The sequence below is a fragment of the Siphateles boraxobius genome, unplaced genomic scaffold (assembly GCF_051911475.1).
Source record: "Siphateles boraxobius isolate OS27281-9 unplaced genomic scaffold, OSU_SipBor_1 11, whole genome shotgun sequence".
NCBI lineage: Eukaryota > Metazoa > Chordata > Actinopteri > Cypriniformes > Leuciscidae > Siphateles > Siphateles boraxobius.
This window is the reverse complement of record NW_027508711.1, coordinates 3,282,427-3,298,716: the sequence shown is the minus strand read 5'-3', so window position 1 is coordinate 3,298,716 and position 16,290 is coordinate 3,282,427. Positions and strand designations below refer to the sequence as shown.

The 16,290-nt window shown below is 42.1% G+C and overlaps 2 protein-coding genes across 2 annotated transcripts; both read right to left on the bottom strand.

Annotated features, from left to right (window-relative positions):
* Nucleotides 1-2,456: 2,456 nt before the first annotated feature.
* On the bottom strand, nt 2,457-12,608 carry LOC143704294 (uncharacterized). The gene is made up of 3 exons (XM_077197433.1): nt 12,596-12,608; nt 11,924-12,151; nt 2,457-3,322 (listed from the first exon to the last, which is right to left on the bottom strand). The coding sequence occupies exons 1-3, from the start codon at nt 12,606-12,608 to the stop codon at nt 2,457-2,459; spliced, it is 1,107 nt and encodes a 368-aa protein (XP_077053548.1).
* A 1,446-nt stretch (nt 12,609-14,054) lies between these two features.
* On the bottom strand, nt 14,055-14,894 carry LOC143704278 (uncharacterized). Its single transcript, XM_077197432.1, has one exon. It carries the CDS (start codon nt 14,892-14,894, stop codon nt 14,055-14,057), a length of 840 nt encoding a protein of 279 aa, XP_077053547.1.
* Between the last annotated feature and the right edge of the window lie 1,396 nt (nt 14,895-16,290).

Here is a 16,290-nt window from a genome sequence, read left to right as displayed (position 1 = left end):
ACACATTAAAGTATCTGCACTAAAGAAATACCCATATGTCTTTTAGTTGGAATAACTAAAAGTGAAAGACAACTTTTGATTAAGGTCAAGTAAAGTAGAATTATTGACACTTGATGAAGGGTAGTTTTCCCACCCGGTGGAGAAAGAGAAAAGGCAAAACAAAACCAGGTAAATCATAACAAGTATAAGCAATAGAAAGAGTGTCATCATTGCCTGATAAAACCCATCAAGGAACCATAAAATAATATAAGGAGCATACATGATAACCATGGTCACAGTAGTTATTAGAATAAGACAAACGCTCTTCTTTTCATGTGGTTTCCTTTCTCTCTCTCCTGGTCCTGACTGCTTCAGAGCTCTGTGAACAGCCACAAGACAAAACAACTGGATGGAGGGGAAAAGGATCTGCTGTGCCAACATGTAATAGAAGTAAAGCTCAATCAAGGAGAACCAAGTTATAATAAGAACCACACAGGCTCCAAAAGTTGCCATCCAGGCAATAACAGAACACGCCACTCTATATCTGAGAGGTTTGTACTTCAGAAAGGTTACAGGATGAACCACTGCCAGGTAACGCTCAACACACATCAGACTCTGAAACAGAGGACGACCAGTGATGATAAGTCCTGTAAGAATAGACCACACTATCAAGGAAATTTCAAATTTATACCTGAGAAGAAAGATGAGACAGTACAGACAGAAAAGCATCTTACAAACAGAGAGGTTCAGACTGAAGAACTCTGCTGAAAGTCATTGCCTGTTCCTGTTACTATTAGCCATCACATAGGAGTTGTTAGGAAAACTCAACAAACAAACAAACAAACAAAATAACTGTTACTAAACTGAGTTAAGTATAGGCTACTTTAGAAAAAGTCACTTATTTTTCCAGTAAATGTAATGAACTCTTTATTAAAAATACATTACAGTACTGTTCTTATTAAAATATTTTATTTTTCTTGACACAAATGCACAAGTCTTTGAAGTTTATAAGTAGGCCTCGTTTGCAGATTCGACAAATAAAAGCTGTTGTAAAATTAAAAATGCTTTTAAATGCTTAAAACATACGCATGATTTAAATTCATAACATTTAGACCTACAGAATATAGAATACAAAATGCTTGTAGAGTAAAAACACTTCTCACCGTTCACGTCGCATTTTTCAAAGTGGACGTCTTCATGTTCTCCGGTAATAACGTAGGCCTACTGTGTGTGGACTGGCATGACAATCTTCAACTTTATTGTGAAGCTTTTTGATCGCAATTTATTCATTTCATTCAAGTCCTATTAATATTTTCTGATTCGACCAACTGAGACATTATTTTTGGAAATAAAAATCCGTAGGCTATAGCAGATTTGTAACTATTTTGTGTCGTGAACATAGGTGTAAAAAAAAAAGGGTGTGAATCATGAATGTTGGCGTGCGCGTGAGCGTGCTCGAGACAAATTAATTCAAATCAAAAGGCGATTCCACTTGATCTTTCCAGTGTTTGTCTTCTTTTGGCAGAGGTACACCATTATATTTTCCTACTTTTGATATCTTTTAGAGAATATTTATGGTACCACCTGTATGGAAAACAAAGTGCAATTAATTGTTTTTATTCGGAAAACAATTCATTCATTTGACATTAATCATTACCCATCACTATGTTTGCATGTCTGTTTGATTTATAAATAATAAAAGCAAAGTTTTTATGCCTTTATTTTCTCTCTAGCTTTATTTTTCTATGTTTAGCCTATAAAGTATAGCCTATTGCAGATTACTCTATTAATAAAGATGAAAATGAGAAAAACAAAGCATTAGTTTTCAGGTAGACAAATAGCCTAGTATATTAAATAATACTGCGGTAAACATTTGACCTAATGTATTAATATCAATTAATCAATCATGTTTTTTCTTGCACTATAGATTACAAGCTGAACCAGGTGTTGAAATTTATGAAGACCTTGGTTTCAGTTGATTACAGGTAAATCGTAAGTTATATTGTCATACATATTCATAAAATACATATTTATTCTATTGCAGATTTGTTTTTATTTATTTTTGTTAGAATAGGATGTGGATAGAATAGAATAACCACAATTATCCTTTTGAAAACAGAATGTAAATGGTCATTTTAACTTCTTCTGCTCTGAAATTTAGGAAAAAAATGAAAAGTAGACACAATAATGAGAAATGGTAAGTAAATAACATTTAAGTTTGGTTGTCATTTAGTGATGGTTCTTACAATAACATTTATGAACATGAACAGAATACAAACAGCGACACATTTACACACCAACACATTTTAATAAGATGTATCTGAATAACATACAGAGAATATTGGCATCTTTATGGCAGCTTTGTGGAAATCAGAACAGAGGGCACTTGTTTTTAGTGCACTACACAAACAGCGAACACAACATGTTATGACATTCTTTACCCAGCAGTCAAAAATTGGGTTAAAAATGACTATCAACTATGGAGACCTACAAAAGGGCAGTTTGCCAAGCCTGTGAATGAAGAGAAGTGGCTGCACAAAACCAGACAGAAAGAAACATGTAAGACTCATTGATTCCAGTTCCTCGCTGGCAGGAGTTGACAGCATATAGTGTAATGCTGTGATTGAACTGGGAACATAAGTGATTACTAAAGTCACAGTAGTTATTAGAATGAGATAAAACGCTCTTCTCTTCATGTGGTTTTCCTCCTCTCTCTCTCTCCCTCTCTCTCCAGGTCCGGACTGCTTCAGAGCCCTGAGAACAGCCACACAGCAGAACAGGTTTATGGAGAGGAAGATTATGAAGTGTGACAGGTACAAGCATTTAAAAATGGGCATTAAACACGGGTTTACAAGTTCCAGAGACAACACACAACATATAGTGATCATTATCCAGGTAACAACAGAGCATGCGACTTTGTATCTGAGAGGTTTGTACTTCAGAAAGGTTAAAGGATGAACCACTGCCAGGTAACGCTCAACACACATCAGACACTGAAAGAAACGGCCAGTGAAGGTAAATCCTGATAAAAACATCTTAACAGTCCATGGCCTTGTAAATACATTGCCAAGCACAGTGTTCAGTGAGCGCAGACATAACATAATCTCACAAACAGAGATGTTCAGAGTGAAGAATTCAGATGCAATTCCTCTTCCTGTCCCTGTGGCAATGAGCCACAGAATATAGGAGTGTGTAGGAAGACCAAACAGGATACTGATGATATGTAATACAATATCATAGGGTGAAATGTGATAATATATGTAAAAATCGGTTATGTTACATGCCCCGTTTGTCGGAGGTGCTTCATTCGAGATGTTCAACGTGTAACTGTCTTTGCATTCACCTGAACAAAAAATAAGTAATAAAATCAGACTGCAGAAAACAAGAATGTAAAATTCTAGTATTCTAGAATGTAAACAATTAACTTTTAATTTACAAAAATGACAAATGTTGTAAACACCTATCTTGACCCAGCATCTGATATTAAGGTTTCATTAATCAGAATATATATATATATATATATATATATATATATATATATATATATATATATATATATATGTATATATATATATATATATATATATATATATATATATATATTAAGTATTAGTTTAATATTTTTTTATAAACAATGCATATTATTATATTATATTATATTATATTATATTATATTATATTATATTATATTATATTATATTATATTATATAATATTATATTATATTATATTATATTATATTATATTATATTATATATAGACCTCTAGCAGATCTAGCATTTGATCATATTAAGTCTTAAGATAATCTAACTATGTTTTGCAATTTTATCATATCATATTTTGTTTGTAAATGCTGTGATTATAGAAATAAAATTTTGAAGAAAGATAGTTGATTACCGGAATAGTAATAGTCAAATCTCTCCACTCTCTCAAATGAAAATTTCGGCTGTCCAGGAAGGTGATCAGTGCAGTTCTCACTCTGAATCTACAATGCTGCATATGCTATTTTTATTACTGTATGCAAATTTCAATATGCATATAGTGATTTATGAGTGTTAACATCATAGATCATAGAACTGTGAAGATAGAACTATTTGATGCTGTGATCACATGACTTTGGAAGATGTCAGACCTAAGTCAGGAGATATAGGCAGAAGTATAAGCTTTATGAAAATGTTTTTGCCAATAGATGTGAACAGACATATTTAGATAGAACGATAGATGTTATATTTAATTTATATAACTTTATTTTAACATATTTAAATATACACTCTTAGAAGAAAAGGTTCCCTTTCAGTCGATAACGTCGGACGTAGTCGACGCGACTGAAATGGGATCACGCTAGGGAGCCTATCATCTTCGATTACTATTGAACGAGCCAATGGAATTTGGCGTGCGTGATTTGCATCACACACTCCCCCCCCGCGGCGCGGGTGTAAATACGGAAGTGGATGCACGCACTAGTTGCCTTTCGCTTCGGAGCCGTTCGTCTTTGATGTCTCTGAAGAGTGCTGTTGTGTTCAACGAGCGAGTGTGTCGGGGTTCTTGCGGGAAGACCTCTCCAGTGTTGGTGTTCTACAGCGTGGTGCAGCGGTGATCGCGAGCTTCTCAGCTCTCAACTGCTGTTTTAACAGCATCAAATTTCTACTGTTTGTTTGTGTGTTGACGGTTGGTTAGAGGGCGAGAAGTGAGTGCTTCACTGTTAGTTGAAAGACTATTCAGTGTTTGCCGCGGTTTGCCGCGGTTTTTCAAGATGCCATTCCATCCGTGCGTTTCTGGGTGCGGTCTGGCACTATCCCCTTCTGACGGTCACGAAAGTTGTGTCGCATGTTTGGGCTTACAGCATGCTGAGGCAGCTTTCGTGGATGAGGCATGTTCTCACTGCGGGAACATGTCCATCTCGGTGTTGAGATCTAGACTCGCCTTCGTTAAAAGTGTTGGTGCAGTCCCCACCTCTGGGCCCCGCCCCTGTTCTTCCTCTGGGTTACCTTCCCAGAGGAGGACTGGGGTGCCGTCCAAGCTGGGTGATCTGAGGATCACAGTGAGGGGTAATCCGCCCGGCCACGCCCCGTGGGTCCCTCACTCCTCTTTCACACCGCAACCGGTGGAGCTCCCCATTGATCCCGCTGGTCCCTCTGTAATGGACGGGCCAGCCGTGTCATTTGGGGCCCCTCCAGGGGATACGTTGTCAATCGCAGCATCGGAGGGGGAGCTGAACTCTGGAGATGATGACTCGGCTGCACTGCCTCCCTCCGGGAGACCAGTGTTGCCCGAGCCAGATCCAGAGATGTCAGCTATGCTGAAAAAGGCCGCCGAGGCGGTAGGGCTCGTGTGGAACCCTCCACCGTGTCCCGAGCCGTCTCGGTTGGATGATTGGTATATCGGGGCGGGCCGTACTGGTTCTCAGTCCGCCGCCCCGGTTCCTTTCTTTCCTGAAGTGCATGAGGAGCTTACGAGGGCATGGATGGCACCTTTCTCTGCCAGAAACCGCCTGAGTAGCTCCTCCCCCCTCACTACCCTTGATGGGGGAGCGGTGAAGGGTTACGAGGCTATCCCTCCGGTGGAGCGGGCCGTTGCGATGCAGTTATGCCCAACGGCGGCCGCTTCCTGGAGAGGTGATCCTCGTCACCCCTCTAAAGCCTGTAAGTTCTCGTCCGCTCTTACGGGCAAGGCTTACAAAGCTTGTGGGCAAGCCGCTTCCTCCTTGCATGCCATGGCGTTGCTCCAGGTCCACCAGGCCCAGGCACTCATGAACATGCACGAGGGTAGTTCGGACCCTGAGCTCATGGGTGAGCTCCGCACTGCAACTGACCTTGCCCTCCGGGCGGCGAAGGTTGCAGCTCGCGCGGTGGGTTCGGCGATGTCCACACTAGTGGTCCAGGAGCGCCATCTCTGGCTCAACCTGGCCGAAATGAGAGATGCGGACAAGGTTCGGTTCCTGGACTCTCCCATTTCCCAGGTTGGGTTATTCGGCGACGCTGTGGAGAACTTTGCCCAACAGTTCTCTACAGCTCAGAAGCAGACGGAGGCCATCCGGCACATCCTGCCTCGGAGGGACGCTGCTGCCTTCACCCGCCCCCCGAGGTCAGATCCTCCGCCTGCTCGTCGCCGAGGGCGTCCGCCTGCAGCCGCCTCAGCTCCCGCCGGACCACCGCAGCAGCCTTCACCCAGGTTCCGGCGCGGAGCCGGCCGCGGAAGGGGCGCCCAGCCCGCTCCAGGCGCTGCCAAGCCAGGTGGTAAGCTCCAGCGCAAAAGAAAACGCTGAACCTGGACGGGCTCTCAGGGATGGAAGAGTTGCTTGTGGAGTGGTCGCCGATCCACTCCCTCTGGCTGGTTGGAGGGCCGGCTGGAGTTTTTTGTTATGTGTGTGTCTGTTCCGCCGCTGGCCCTTATAAAAACGGGGTCAGCGGTACCCACATATTCAGAAAAAGAGCAATTTTTCTATTCCTGAGTCCCAAGTGGGCCAGTATGGCGGATGTGACCCTGTATAATAGCCTTACATCCCCCAGCTTCCCTTGGTCGCCAACAGGGCGTCCCCTGCCGCTAGTGGAGACAGGTAAGTGTTGCACTGCACACTAACACCACTATCTCTACTTTGCTGCCCCACCTCAGGCTCGGCTACCCCGCTCAAGTCAGTGATAGTAACATCACATTAGGTGTTGAGCAGACGTGCTCCTGAAAATTCAGTGATATTCTTCACACCAAGTGTTGAGCAGTGCTCCTGACTTGTGCGTGCTTATCTTATCCTGCTGCCGAAGGATTTGATATAGCCGCTCCTCCAGCCGGTACGAAGGCCAGTTGTAAACTCGTTCTTCGTGCTACTAGGTGGTGGGTCGTGACCATCTTGGCCCAAGATTGGTCTGCAGCTTTGACCTGAAGGACACGTGGTGTCCTTCCCCTCGAGTGCTCCAGAGCCCATTGGGTCTTCAGGTCAACTGGAAGAGAGTAATCTCGCCCACGGGCTGAGTATCTCTTTTTCAGTTTTGGAGAGGTACTCGGTCCAACACGTCTCTCCAGTGAGAATGTGTTCAGCTGGTGTTGAAGTGAGAAAGGGTCCCACTGAAAAGATTCAGAGGCTCCTGGGGTATACGTTAGCGCAGCCTAAGTTGGCTTCCTCCGTATGTGACCGCTTCAGCGCTAGCTTTACGATCGAGTCCCGAGGTGACCGTGGCAGAGCAGCTCACCCTGTGTGACTATAGTTCATCCCGGTCTGCTGCCAAACCTTCCTCAGCAGAGGGGCCATGTACAAAGGGCGTGTTTTAACGGGGGCCTGGGCGACCCCCGACTACACGGGCATTCGTGCCTCGAGTTGTTAGACATTGCGGGTGTCACAAACTCTCCCGTCACCTCCTCCTTGGAGTCAGACGCTTCTGAGGGCGCCTTGTTCCACCCCTCCCGCTTACTCAATCGTGCCGCCATCGAGCCTCACGACAGTTATAGCCAGGGCAAGTGGAGACTCCATCCCCTGGGTCCGTGGGGTCTTGACCATTCCGGGGCCGCTCAATTGCCCCCCCGGTTTTATTTTTCCGCCAGTGTTTGGGTAAACCGAGCGGACTACCCTTGGACAAACACTGGGTCCCAGCTGTCCCAGGGGCCCGCAGAATACGTTTAACCCCAGTGAGCCTTCTAAGAAGTGACGGCGACTCAGGGTCGCCTTGCGCTGCTCAAGTCAGTGAGATCATCACACTTCATGTTGAGCAGAGTTGCTCCTGAAACTCAGTGAAATTCATCACACTCAGGTGTTGAGCAGCAATGCTCCTGTAGCTCAGTGAGTCCATCACAGGTAGCGCAGTGAATTCATCACACGCAGTGCTGAGCAGAAATGCTCCTGGTGCTCAGTGAAGTTCCTCACACTCAAGTGTTGAGCAGTAATGCTCCTGAAGCTCAGTGAGTTTATCACACTCAGGTGTTGAGCAGTAATGCTCCTGAAGCTCAGTGAACTTGTCACACTCAAGTGCTGAGCAGAAATGCTCCTGTCGTTCAGTGAAATTCTTCGCACTCAAGTGTTGAGCAGAAATGCTCCTGAAGCTCAGTGAGGGAATGCTCCTGAAGTTCAGTGAACTTGTCACACTCAAGTGCTGAGCAGAAATGCTCCTGTCGCTCAGTGAGGTTCTTCGTACTCAAGTGTTGAGCAGAAATGCTCCTGAAGCTCGGTGAGTTTATCACACTCAGGTGTTGAGCAGGAATGCTCCTGAAGCTCAGTGAACTTGTCACACCCAAGTGCTGAGCAGAAAATGCTCCTGAAGCCCAGTGATCTTCACATGTTGTGTTGAGCAATGCTCCTGTCTTTTGCGCCCGTCACTTGCACCTACGTGCCAAGTCAGGAGAGGAACAGGTCTTCATAGTTGCCCCTTATTGGCCCAACTAGACCTGGCTCCCATCAACAGCCTTCCTGACTTCCCCGGAAAACTCTTCAGGGGCGGGGCACGATGGCACACGCGTTCTTCCCCCGGGGATTCCGGGCGGTCTTACATCTGAACGCGGAGGTTCAGGTGGCTATCACAAGAATGTGTGATAGTTACCATCACTTCTGCGAGCACCCCCTAGAATGGGGTAGCGTGCTTACGCCTTTAGAAGTGGAACCTAGTCGTTGAGTGCGTCTTCTCTCCAGAGGAGATCCTGAAAGCGTTCGATCACTTCAGTGCTCTCTTTCCTGCAAAATGGGTTGCAGTAGGCTGTTTTCCTAAATCACCCTCAAAATGATGTTGCCTCGGTGCTTAAACGACGCTCATCGGGTTGCAGAAGTATGCAGAAGCACGTTCTGATCGTCAGGTTCCTGAGGAGCAAGGTCTTGTAAATCCTTGTGTCCCTCTTTATCCTCTTGGGCCTTGTCCCTGGTGCGACTGCACTGCAGAGACCGCCCCTGAGCCACTGCAGGTAGTGAGTTAAAAATTCTGTTATATCAGTTCTCCTGCTTGCGTGGTCTCTACTAGAGGGTAGGGACTTGCTCGCTTTCGGTCAACGTATTGTGCCTGGAGTCTGGGCCGGCTAACTCTCACAAGCTGAGACCCCGGCTCGGATTGTGCCCAAGGTTCCTACCTCTCCCGTAATAGGAGCAGGTGGTGAGCCTGCAAGCGCTGCCCTGGAGGAGGCAGATCCAGCCCTGGCTTCTCTGTCCGTTCGCTTGGACGTGTACAGAATGCAAGTCATAGACCTCAGACCAGCTCTTCAAATATCTGTTGGAATTCAGCAGAGAGGGAAGGCTGTTTCCATGCAAAGTTGCATTTAGTGCTTGCCTTCATTTCGGCAAAGATCCGAGATGCAACATGTCCACTTAGGTGTTGAGCTCCTCTATGATGAGTGTAAAGTGCTCCGCCTGGGCGTTGACGATATACTTTGCTAAACAGATTCTAGAGTTGGGGGCTGGACGACACCTGGTTGAACCGCTGCTTCCCGTGGGCTCCCTTCTCATGAAGCCAGTTTCACCGTGAGCCCGGTTCAAGTGTCGGCTTGCTGCGCCATTCCCCTCCTATGGACTGGATACGTGCGCCTTTCTACTCCAGTTGAGTTCCCTTAAAATTGAACCCTGTTGAGTTCCTCCACACCCCTCCGACGTCGGACGTGCGGAACGTCTGGTGTTAGGCCTACCACTCGTAAGCAGTGTGGAACCTGTGTTAGGCTGGGTCCATATGTTGCGGTCCCTTCGGTGACCCCATATGTGTATTCTTCCACGATACGGCTCCCTGCGGTGAGCCCGTGTCTTCCCTCGGCAGAGTCTCTCTGCCGTCACTGTCCGGTGTGTCTCCCCCCGTCTTAGGCTGGAGCCACCCCAGTGACATTCCATATGTTAGACTGCCCGGTTTCCGCCCAGTTCATATGTGTATTCTCCACGTTACCTCCCTCGGGTTGGATGTGGCTTCCGCAGCGTCCCTTCCTTCCAACGTACGGGGAACGCTTTCCCAGTGGTCCTGTAGGAACAGCAGTGACTTCCCTGGCCTAAGCCCTGTCCTTCCCCGCCTTAAGTTTGCGGGGGCATCAGGAGGCTTTGGTTTAGGCACTGGAAGGTGGCAGCGTTAGTGGCGTGTTCAATGGTTTATCCCATTTCAGTCGCGTCGACTACGTCCGACGTTATCGACTGAAAGGGAACGTCCTGGTTGCGTATGCAACCCACCGTTCCCTGAAGGAGGGAACGGAGGACGTAGTCCCCTTGCCACTACCGCTGGACCACCGCTGACCCCGGGTTACTCTCGGCTCCTCAGCGAAAAGCAACTGGTGCGTGCATCCACTTCCGTATTTATACCCGCGCCGCGGGGGCGGAGTGTGTTATGCAAATCACGCACGCCAAATTCCATTGGCTCGTTCAATAGTAATCGAAGATGATAGGCTCCCTAGCGTGATCCCATTTCAGTCGCGTCGACTACGTCCTCCGTTCCCTCCTTCAGGGAACGGTGGGTTGCATACGCAACCAGGACGTTCTATGTAGAACTTTAAAGGGGTTACCATAATGGAGTCATTTTATGGATTTAGTTTGAAATAATATTTTTTTTATTATAATTTTTTATTTTAATTACATTTTTATGAATTAAGCAGCTCATAAATAAACTGCATCACTAGAAAAAAAAATATGAAGCATTATTATAGAACCTTTTTGGCATAAAAGATTTGTTTAAAAATAAGTAGAGAACCCTAGGGTTCACTGCTGGGTTCATATCCCAGCAGTGCATGCCACAGGATAAGGTTGTGCTTATTTTGAGGATCCAGGGTTCAAGTCCCTGTTTGGGCGAAGGGCCGTCACTTTGTGGGCAGTCGTGGCCTAATGGTTAGAGAGTCAGACTAACAACCCGGTTGCGGGTTCGATTCTAAATACTGACTCTCTTGGTATGTGTGTCCATGGTTTGCAGTTTGTGTGTGTTCACTGCTCCTAATGTGTGTTAGATGGGTTATATGCATAGGACAAATCCCAAGTATGGGTGTTTCATTTATATAGAACCCCACTGAAACGTTTTTTTTTTTTTTCTAAGAGTGTACTCGCTTATTCATCTATTTGTTTACTTTATAAAAAGCTATAGTGTCCTGATATGGTTGTGTATTAAAGAAATCTATGCATGTCTTTCAGTGCAAAAAAAAAAATCTTATAAATTAAAACTTGCTTCTCATATTTTCTGTTTGTTTGTGTTTTTGCATATTCATTTCAGCATTTATATCATAGAAGGAAGATTGACATTCATGGCAGCTCCATGGAAATCCGTGCATAGGACTTTTGTTTTATTGAGAAGAACAAACTATGAACATGACATTACATCTGTTACCCACCAACCACATTTTGTGCAGTTCTGTTTAAATAAGTAACGTAATAAATGACCAGGGTTATGTCAATTACAGAGACCTACAGAAGGGCAGTTTGCCAACTCTGTGAATGTAGAGAAAAGGATGCACCAAACCAGGGAGCAAGAAAGATGTGAGACTCAATGAATCCAGTTCTGGAATTCTCTGTATTGGCAGGATATGTTGTAAAGCCACAAATAAACTCGGAACATGCATGAGTAATAAAATCCCAGTAGTTATTAGAATGAGATGAAATGCTCTTCTCTTCATGTGGTTGTCCTCCTCTCTCTCTCTCCCTCTCTCTCCTGGTCCTGACTGCTTCAGAGCTCTGAGAACAGCCACACAGCAGAACAGGTTTATGGAGATGAAGAAGAAGAACTGTATTATTTAAAGGTATGTAAAAATCTGCATAAAACAGTTGCGTATAAGCAGAGAAAACACACAATAGATAGCAATCATAAGCCAGGTCAAAATGGAACATGCAACTTTGTATCTGAGAGGTTTGAACTTCAGAAAGGTTACAGGATGAACCACTGCCAGGTAACGCTCAACACACATCATACAATGAAAGAAACGACCGGTGATGACAAATCCTGATAAGAACACCACAAAGTTCCAGAGACTTGGAAATATTTTGAGCATTGAAGCAGACAATGAGCGCAGACATAACATAATCTCACAAACGGAGATGTTCAGAGTGAAGAATTCAGATGCTATTCCTGTTCCTTTTCCTGTGACAATGAGCCATACAATGTAGGAGTGTGTAGGAAGACCAAACAGAAATTGGATGGCATATATCACAGCGTCATAGGTCAGCAATTTAGCTCCCTGCATACTTGTTGTGTTACATGGTGGAGTTTCTTCGGTTTCCATTGTGATGTTCATCTTGTTACTGATTGCGTTTGAACCTGCACAAAACATAAACTTGGACTGTCAAGAATAGTCACAGTCATGTTCATCAAACCTTTTCTTTCAGAGACAGGTTCAGATTCATGTGATGTGGTGAAAAAATGAATTAACGAAAGAAAATAATCATATACTGTAGAGCAGTTATTCTCACAATGTACATTACTATTTTCTGTAAAAACATGTCTGATGCACATAGGAACATAAGTCGCATAGTAACGCAAACCAACACTGGGTTATTACAATATGTATCCTGGGAGTGCAAGTTAGCAATAAACCACAATTAACAGAGATGATGGACTTGCAATAAAGTAGGGTTATGCATATTAAAATATACCCTGATCAAGCAGTTTGAACCTCCTCTATTGTTAATATCGCCATGTTCAATAAATAATAAACAAACAAGATCTTAAATATGTTCATTTTAGTGGCTTTCCCATCTGTACCTGCGATTACCATTATAACACGAGTCTCTTTCAAAAACTCCTGAAAAGCAATCGACTATATATTTATAAACATACTGTCAGGATTTTGCTTTTACCACCTTGTAATAAGATATAATAAACAGCATCTACACATTTAAGACATGTTTTCAAAACATTTAATTCATCAAAATAGTTACCTGAGTTTTCATGGATCAAATCTTCAAACTCTGCCTTGTAAGATGAACAATGCAGTTCAGAGTCCAGATTCCACCATACTGAATGTGTTGGCAATGAATGCAGCAATAAATAGGCAAATATTATGCATGAGCGGACATCCAGTTAAAAAGACTTGTGATGGTTTGTTTGAGTGTCATATTATATTAGAGAACTGATTGTGTGAAAATGAGAAACTAATAAATTAGTTAACTGTAGCCATGCGCATTATACGTCTCATTCAAGCTATTAAAGCTGAGAAGGACTGAGTTGGATTCACTAGGACGCAACCTTCTGATTGAAAAGTAGGCCTACAAAAAAAATCGGAATGCAGCTTGGAGAATATCCATAATGCACTGTGACGTCGCTCCAAATGAATTCCAGCATTTTGCCAGAAAATGATTTACACAGCTGAATCATTCCATTTTCCAAACCGCTTGTCCAATTATATGGGTACAGCATAATATTATGTAAGTATAAACTCCTTTTTAATTTATTATTAAATTGGTAAATTGCCAGATTGCTAATTTTCTAATTATTTTTAAACATCAAACACTACAAAGGCAACTGTCTGAATGCACTCACTTTTTTTTTCATTCACACCTTCAATGTTAATACTTTATTAGTAGACTAAGGTGATTTTTTTAACTTTTCTGTTCTTGATATATCTGCTGAATCACCATAGCATGAAACCAACAAGACGTACTGATCTTGCACTTGCTTTAATCACCTTTACACACACCTTGTAATAGCTACACGGAGTAAAGCCCATGAAAATCTAGTGCAGTTGTTTCAGGATGTATTTTGGAGTTGAAACAACATTCAGGTTAAAAGTGGACAAAATAGACGGATTGAAATACCATGTGTAAACAGGAATGTGTCTCCCTCGTCATGTGATACAATCGACCAAAACACATTTTAATACCAGGTGTAAACAGGGCCACAGTCCATATATCTGACTCTGCAGTTGTAACTTTTGTGAAAGTCACCATTAAGACAACCGGAATCTGAAAACTGTTATCTGCTACTTTGTAAACGTATAATGCTGTTTTGGAGCTTTACATCAATACCTCTTGTCTTTTAAACTCATTAATTCAATCTAATTCAAATGTATGGGCTTTGTTCTAATGGAATGACAACCAATCTGGGATTAAAGGCTCCATTATTCAGATTGAAATAAGCATACCTATTTAATATCCAGAAATAAAGGTTAACAACAATAAATAAGCAAATACAATAAATGCAAAATACAAACTGTTGCATGCGATTAACAGAGGTGGGAGAGTTTCCCAGAACGGTGCAGATACAGAATAGGCAGCACAAAACCACCCAGAATAAAAAAAGCAAAACTAATGGGCGAGACAACTAAAAAATCTTCTTGCATCAGAATACAGAGGATTGATGAGATGATGAAAGGGGCATATATGATTACCATTGTCACAGTAGTTATCAAAATAAGATAAAACGCTCTTCTCTTCGTGTGGTTTTCCTCTTCTCTCTCTCTCACTCTCTCTCCTGGTCCTGACTGCTTCAGAGCTCTGAGAACAGCCAAACAGCAGAACAACTGGATAAAGAGAAAGAGGAGGAACTGCAAAAGGACAAACCATGTAAATGTATAAACGTTGTTTGAGAGAAAGATAAACATAGAGGACAAACAGGAGCCAACACCCAAAAGCCAGACAACAACAGAACAGACAAATGTATATCTAAATGACTTGTACTTCAGAAAGGTTACAGGATGAACCACTGCCAGGTAACGCTCAACACAGATCAGACACTGAAACAGAGGGCGAATGGTGATGGCTAGTCCAAGTGAAAGTCTCTGTATTGTCAGAAAAAAAATATTTTTTTCTGACAGCAGAAAGGCCAAAGAAGACAGAGAGAAAAATATCTCACAAACATTGAGATTGAAGTTGAAAAATTCTGATGCAACTCCATTTCTTCCCCTGATAATAAGCCATATAACATAGGAGTATATAGGAACACCGGTGAATAGATTAAAGCATAGCACAATAATCCTCAGACCATCCATTGATGAGGATGTTTGTGTTGTGATGTTGCTGTATTGAACCTCAGGTGAGGTGGAGTTTCCATTGGAGTCATTCATCTGCTCTGACAACTGGATGAAACAATCAAAATATCAGCCAAATCACAGCCATCAATGAAAGAAACAAACTATAGTGTGCATGAACGTATCTCACATTTAAAAAAAATTAGATAGTAAATACCATGAAGTATGATAAAAAAAAAAAAAACTCCACTATTTGAAATATAATACAATTATAAGATTCATTGCTTAGTTTCATGGAAAAGCATGGCATTTTCAGCTGAGTTCAAATTATTATAATTCTCAAACAAATATAAAGCTCACTCTCCAAATAATGGCAGTGCCTTGGATGTCAAATATAATAACAACATAATTTGTGGATAAAACAATGATAAATGTTCTGTAACAAATAAATCTTAAACCCATTTTAATAGCTAATCCAATCTTGCATACAATTATAATAGTCTGACTGCTAAACACAGATACACTTATAGGCCCATATTATTCATGTAGGAAAAACAATATAAATAATATAAATATATATTAAAATATTAAATTTTAATCCTTTAAAAAGGATTTCACCTGAAGAGTGATTCTTGTCTTTCTGGATCGTCATAAATCTCTAAACTGCCTTGGATATTTATACATGCTGTCACGAGGATATTATGTGCTACATATTACATAAAAAAACAAATAGTTAAAATATTTGTATAGAATAGACAAACCTATACAGTTTACATACTGTAAATGTGGAAAATTCACATTTGAAAGTTTCTGTTACATATTTACATAAATGAAAATCATCTTGTGGCATGAAATGAAATGAAATCGGTCCAAGGTTCTTTTCGGACATGTAAAACATGTATGAGCTGAATGTCAAACAATAAAGATGAACCTACAAAAATTTAATTTATTTTCAACTAGCGCTTGAGCAGCACACAATATTTTTTTTCATACTGTAAAGTTCACCTCATAGCAGCAGTTTCACAACACCAGTAAATTAACCTCACCATACAACAAAGATTACCTTGAAATATATATATTTTAAAAATATAGAAATAAAATAGAACAAATGTTTAATAAATATGAATCCGTATTTAGTTTATGTTCTATAATTGGTCTTCTTTTCAGAAATGAATGTGGTTAATAAACTGCATTTAGACAAAAAAGAAAATTTTTGAATTAATATGAAGCAATATATGATGACATTGCTACATATTTGGTGTTTTATGTGAAATACAGCTTTGAAATCCATCTACAAAACACAGAACATACATTTCTACCAGAAAGTCTCGGGAGATAAAATTATGTAACCAAAGCATGTATTTATTAACAGCCCAGCAAGCAAATATTTATAAAGTGAACCGAGGGTAGTGGATTCTGTATTTCCTGCCCGAAGACGAAGGCAGGGGCACAGCCTGGGGCACATCTGGAACATATACTCGAGGTGCTTATA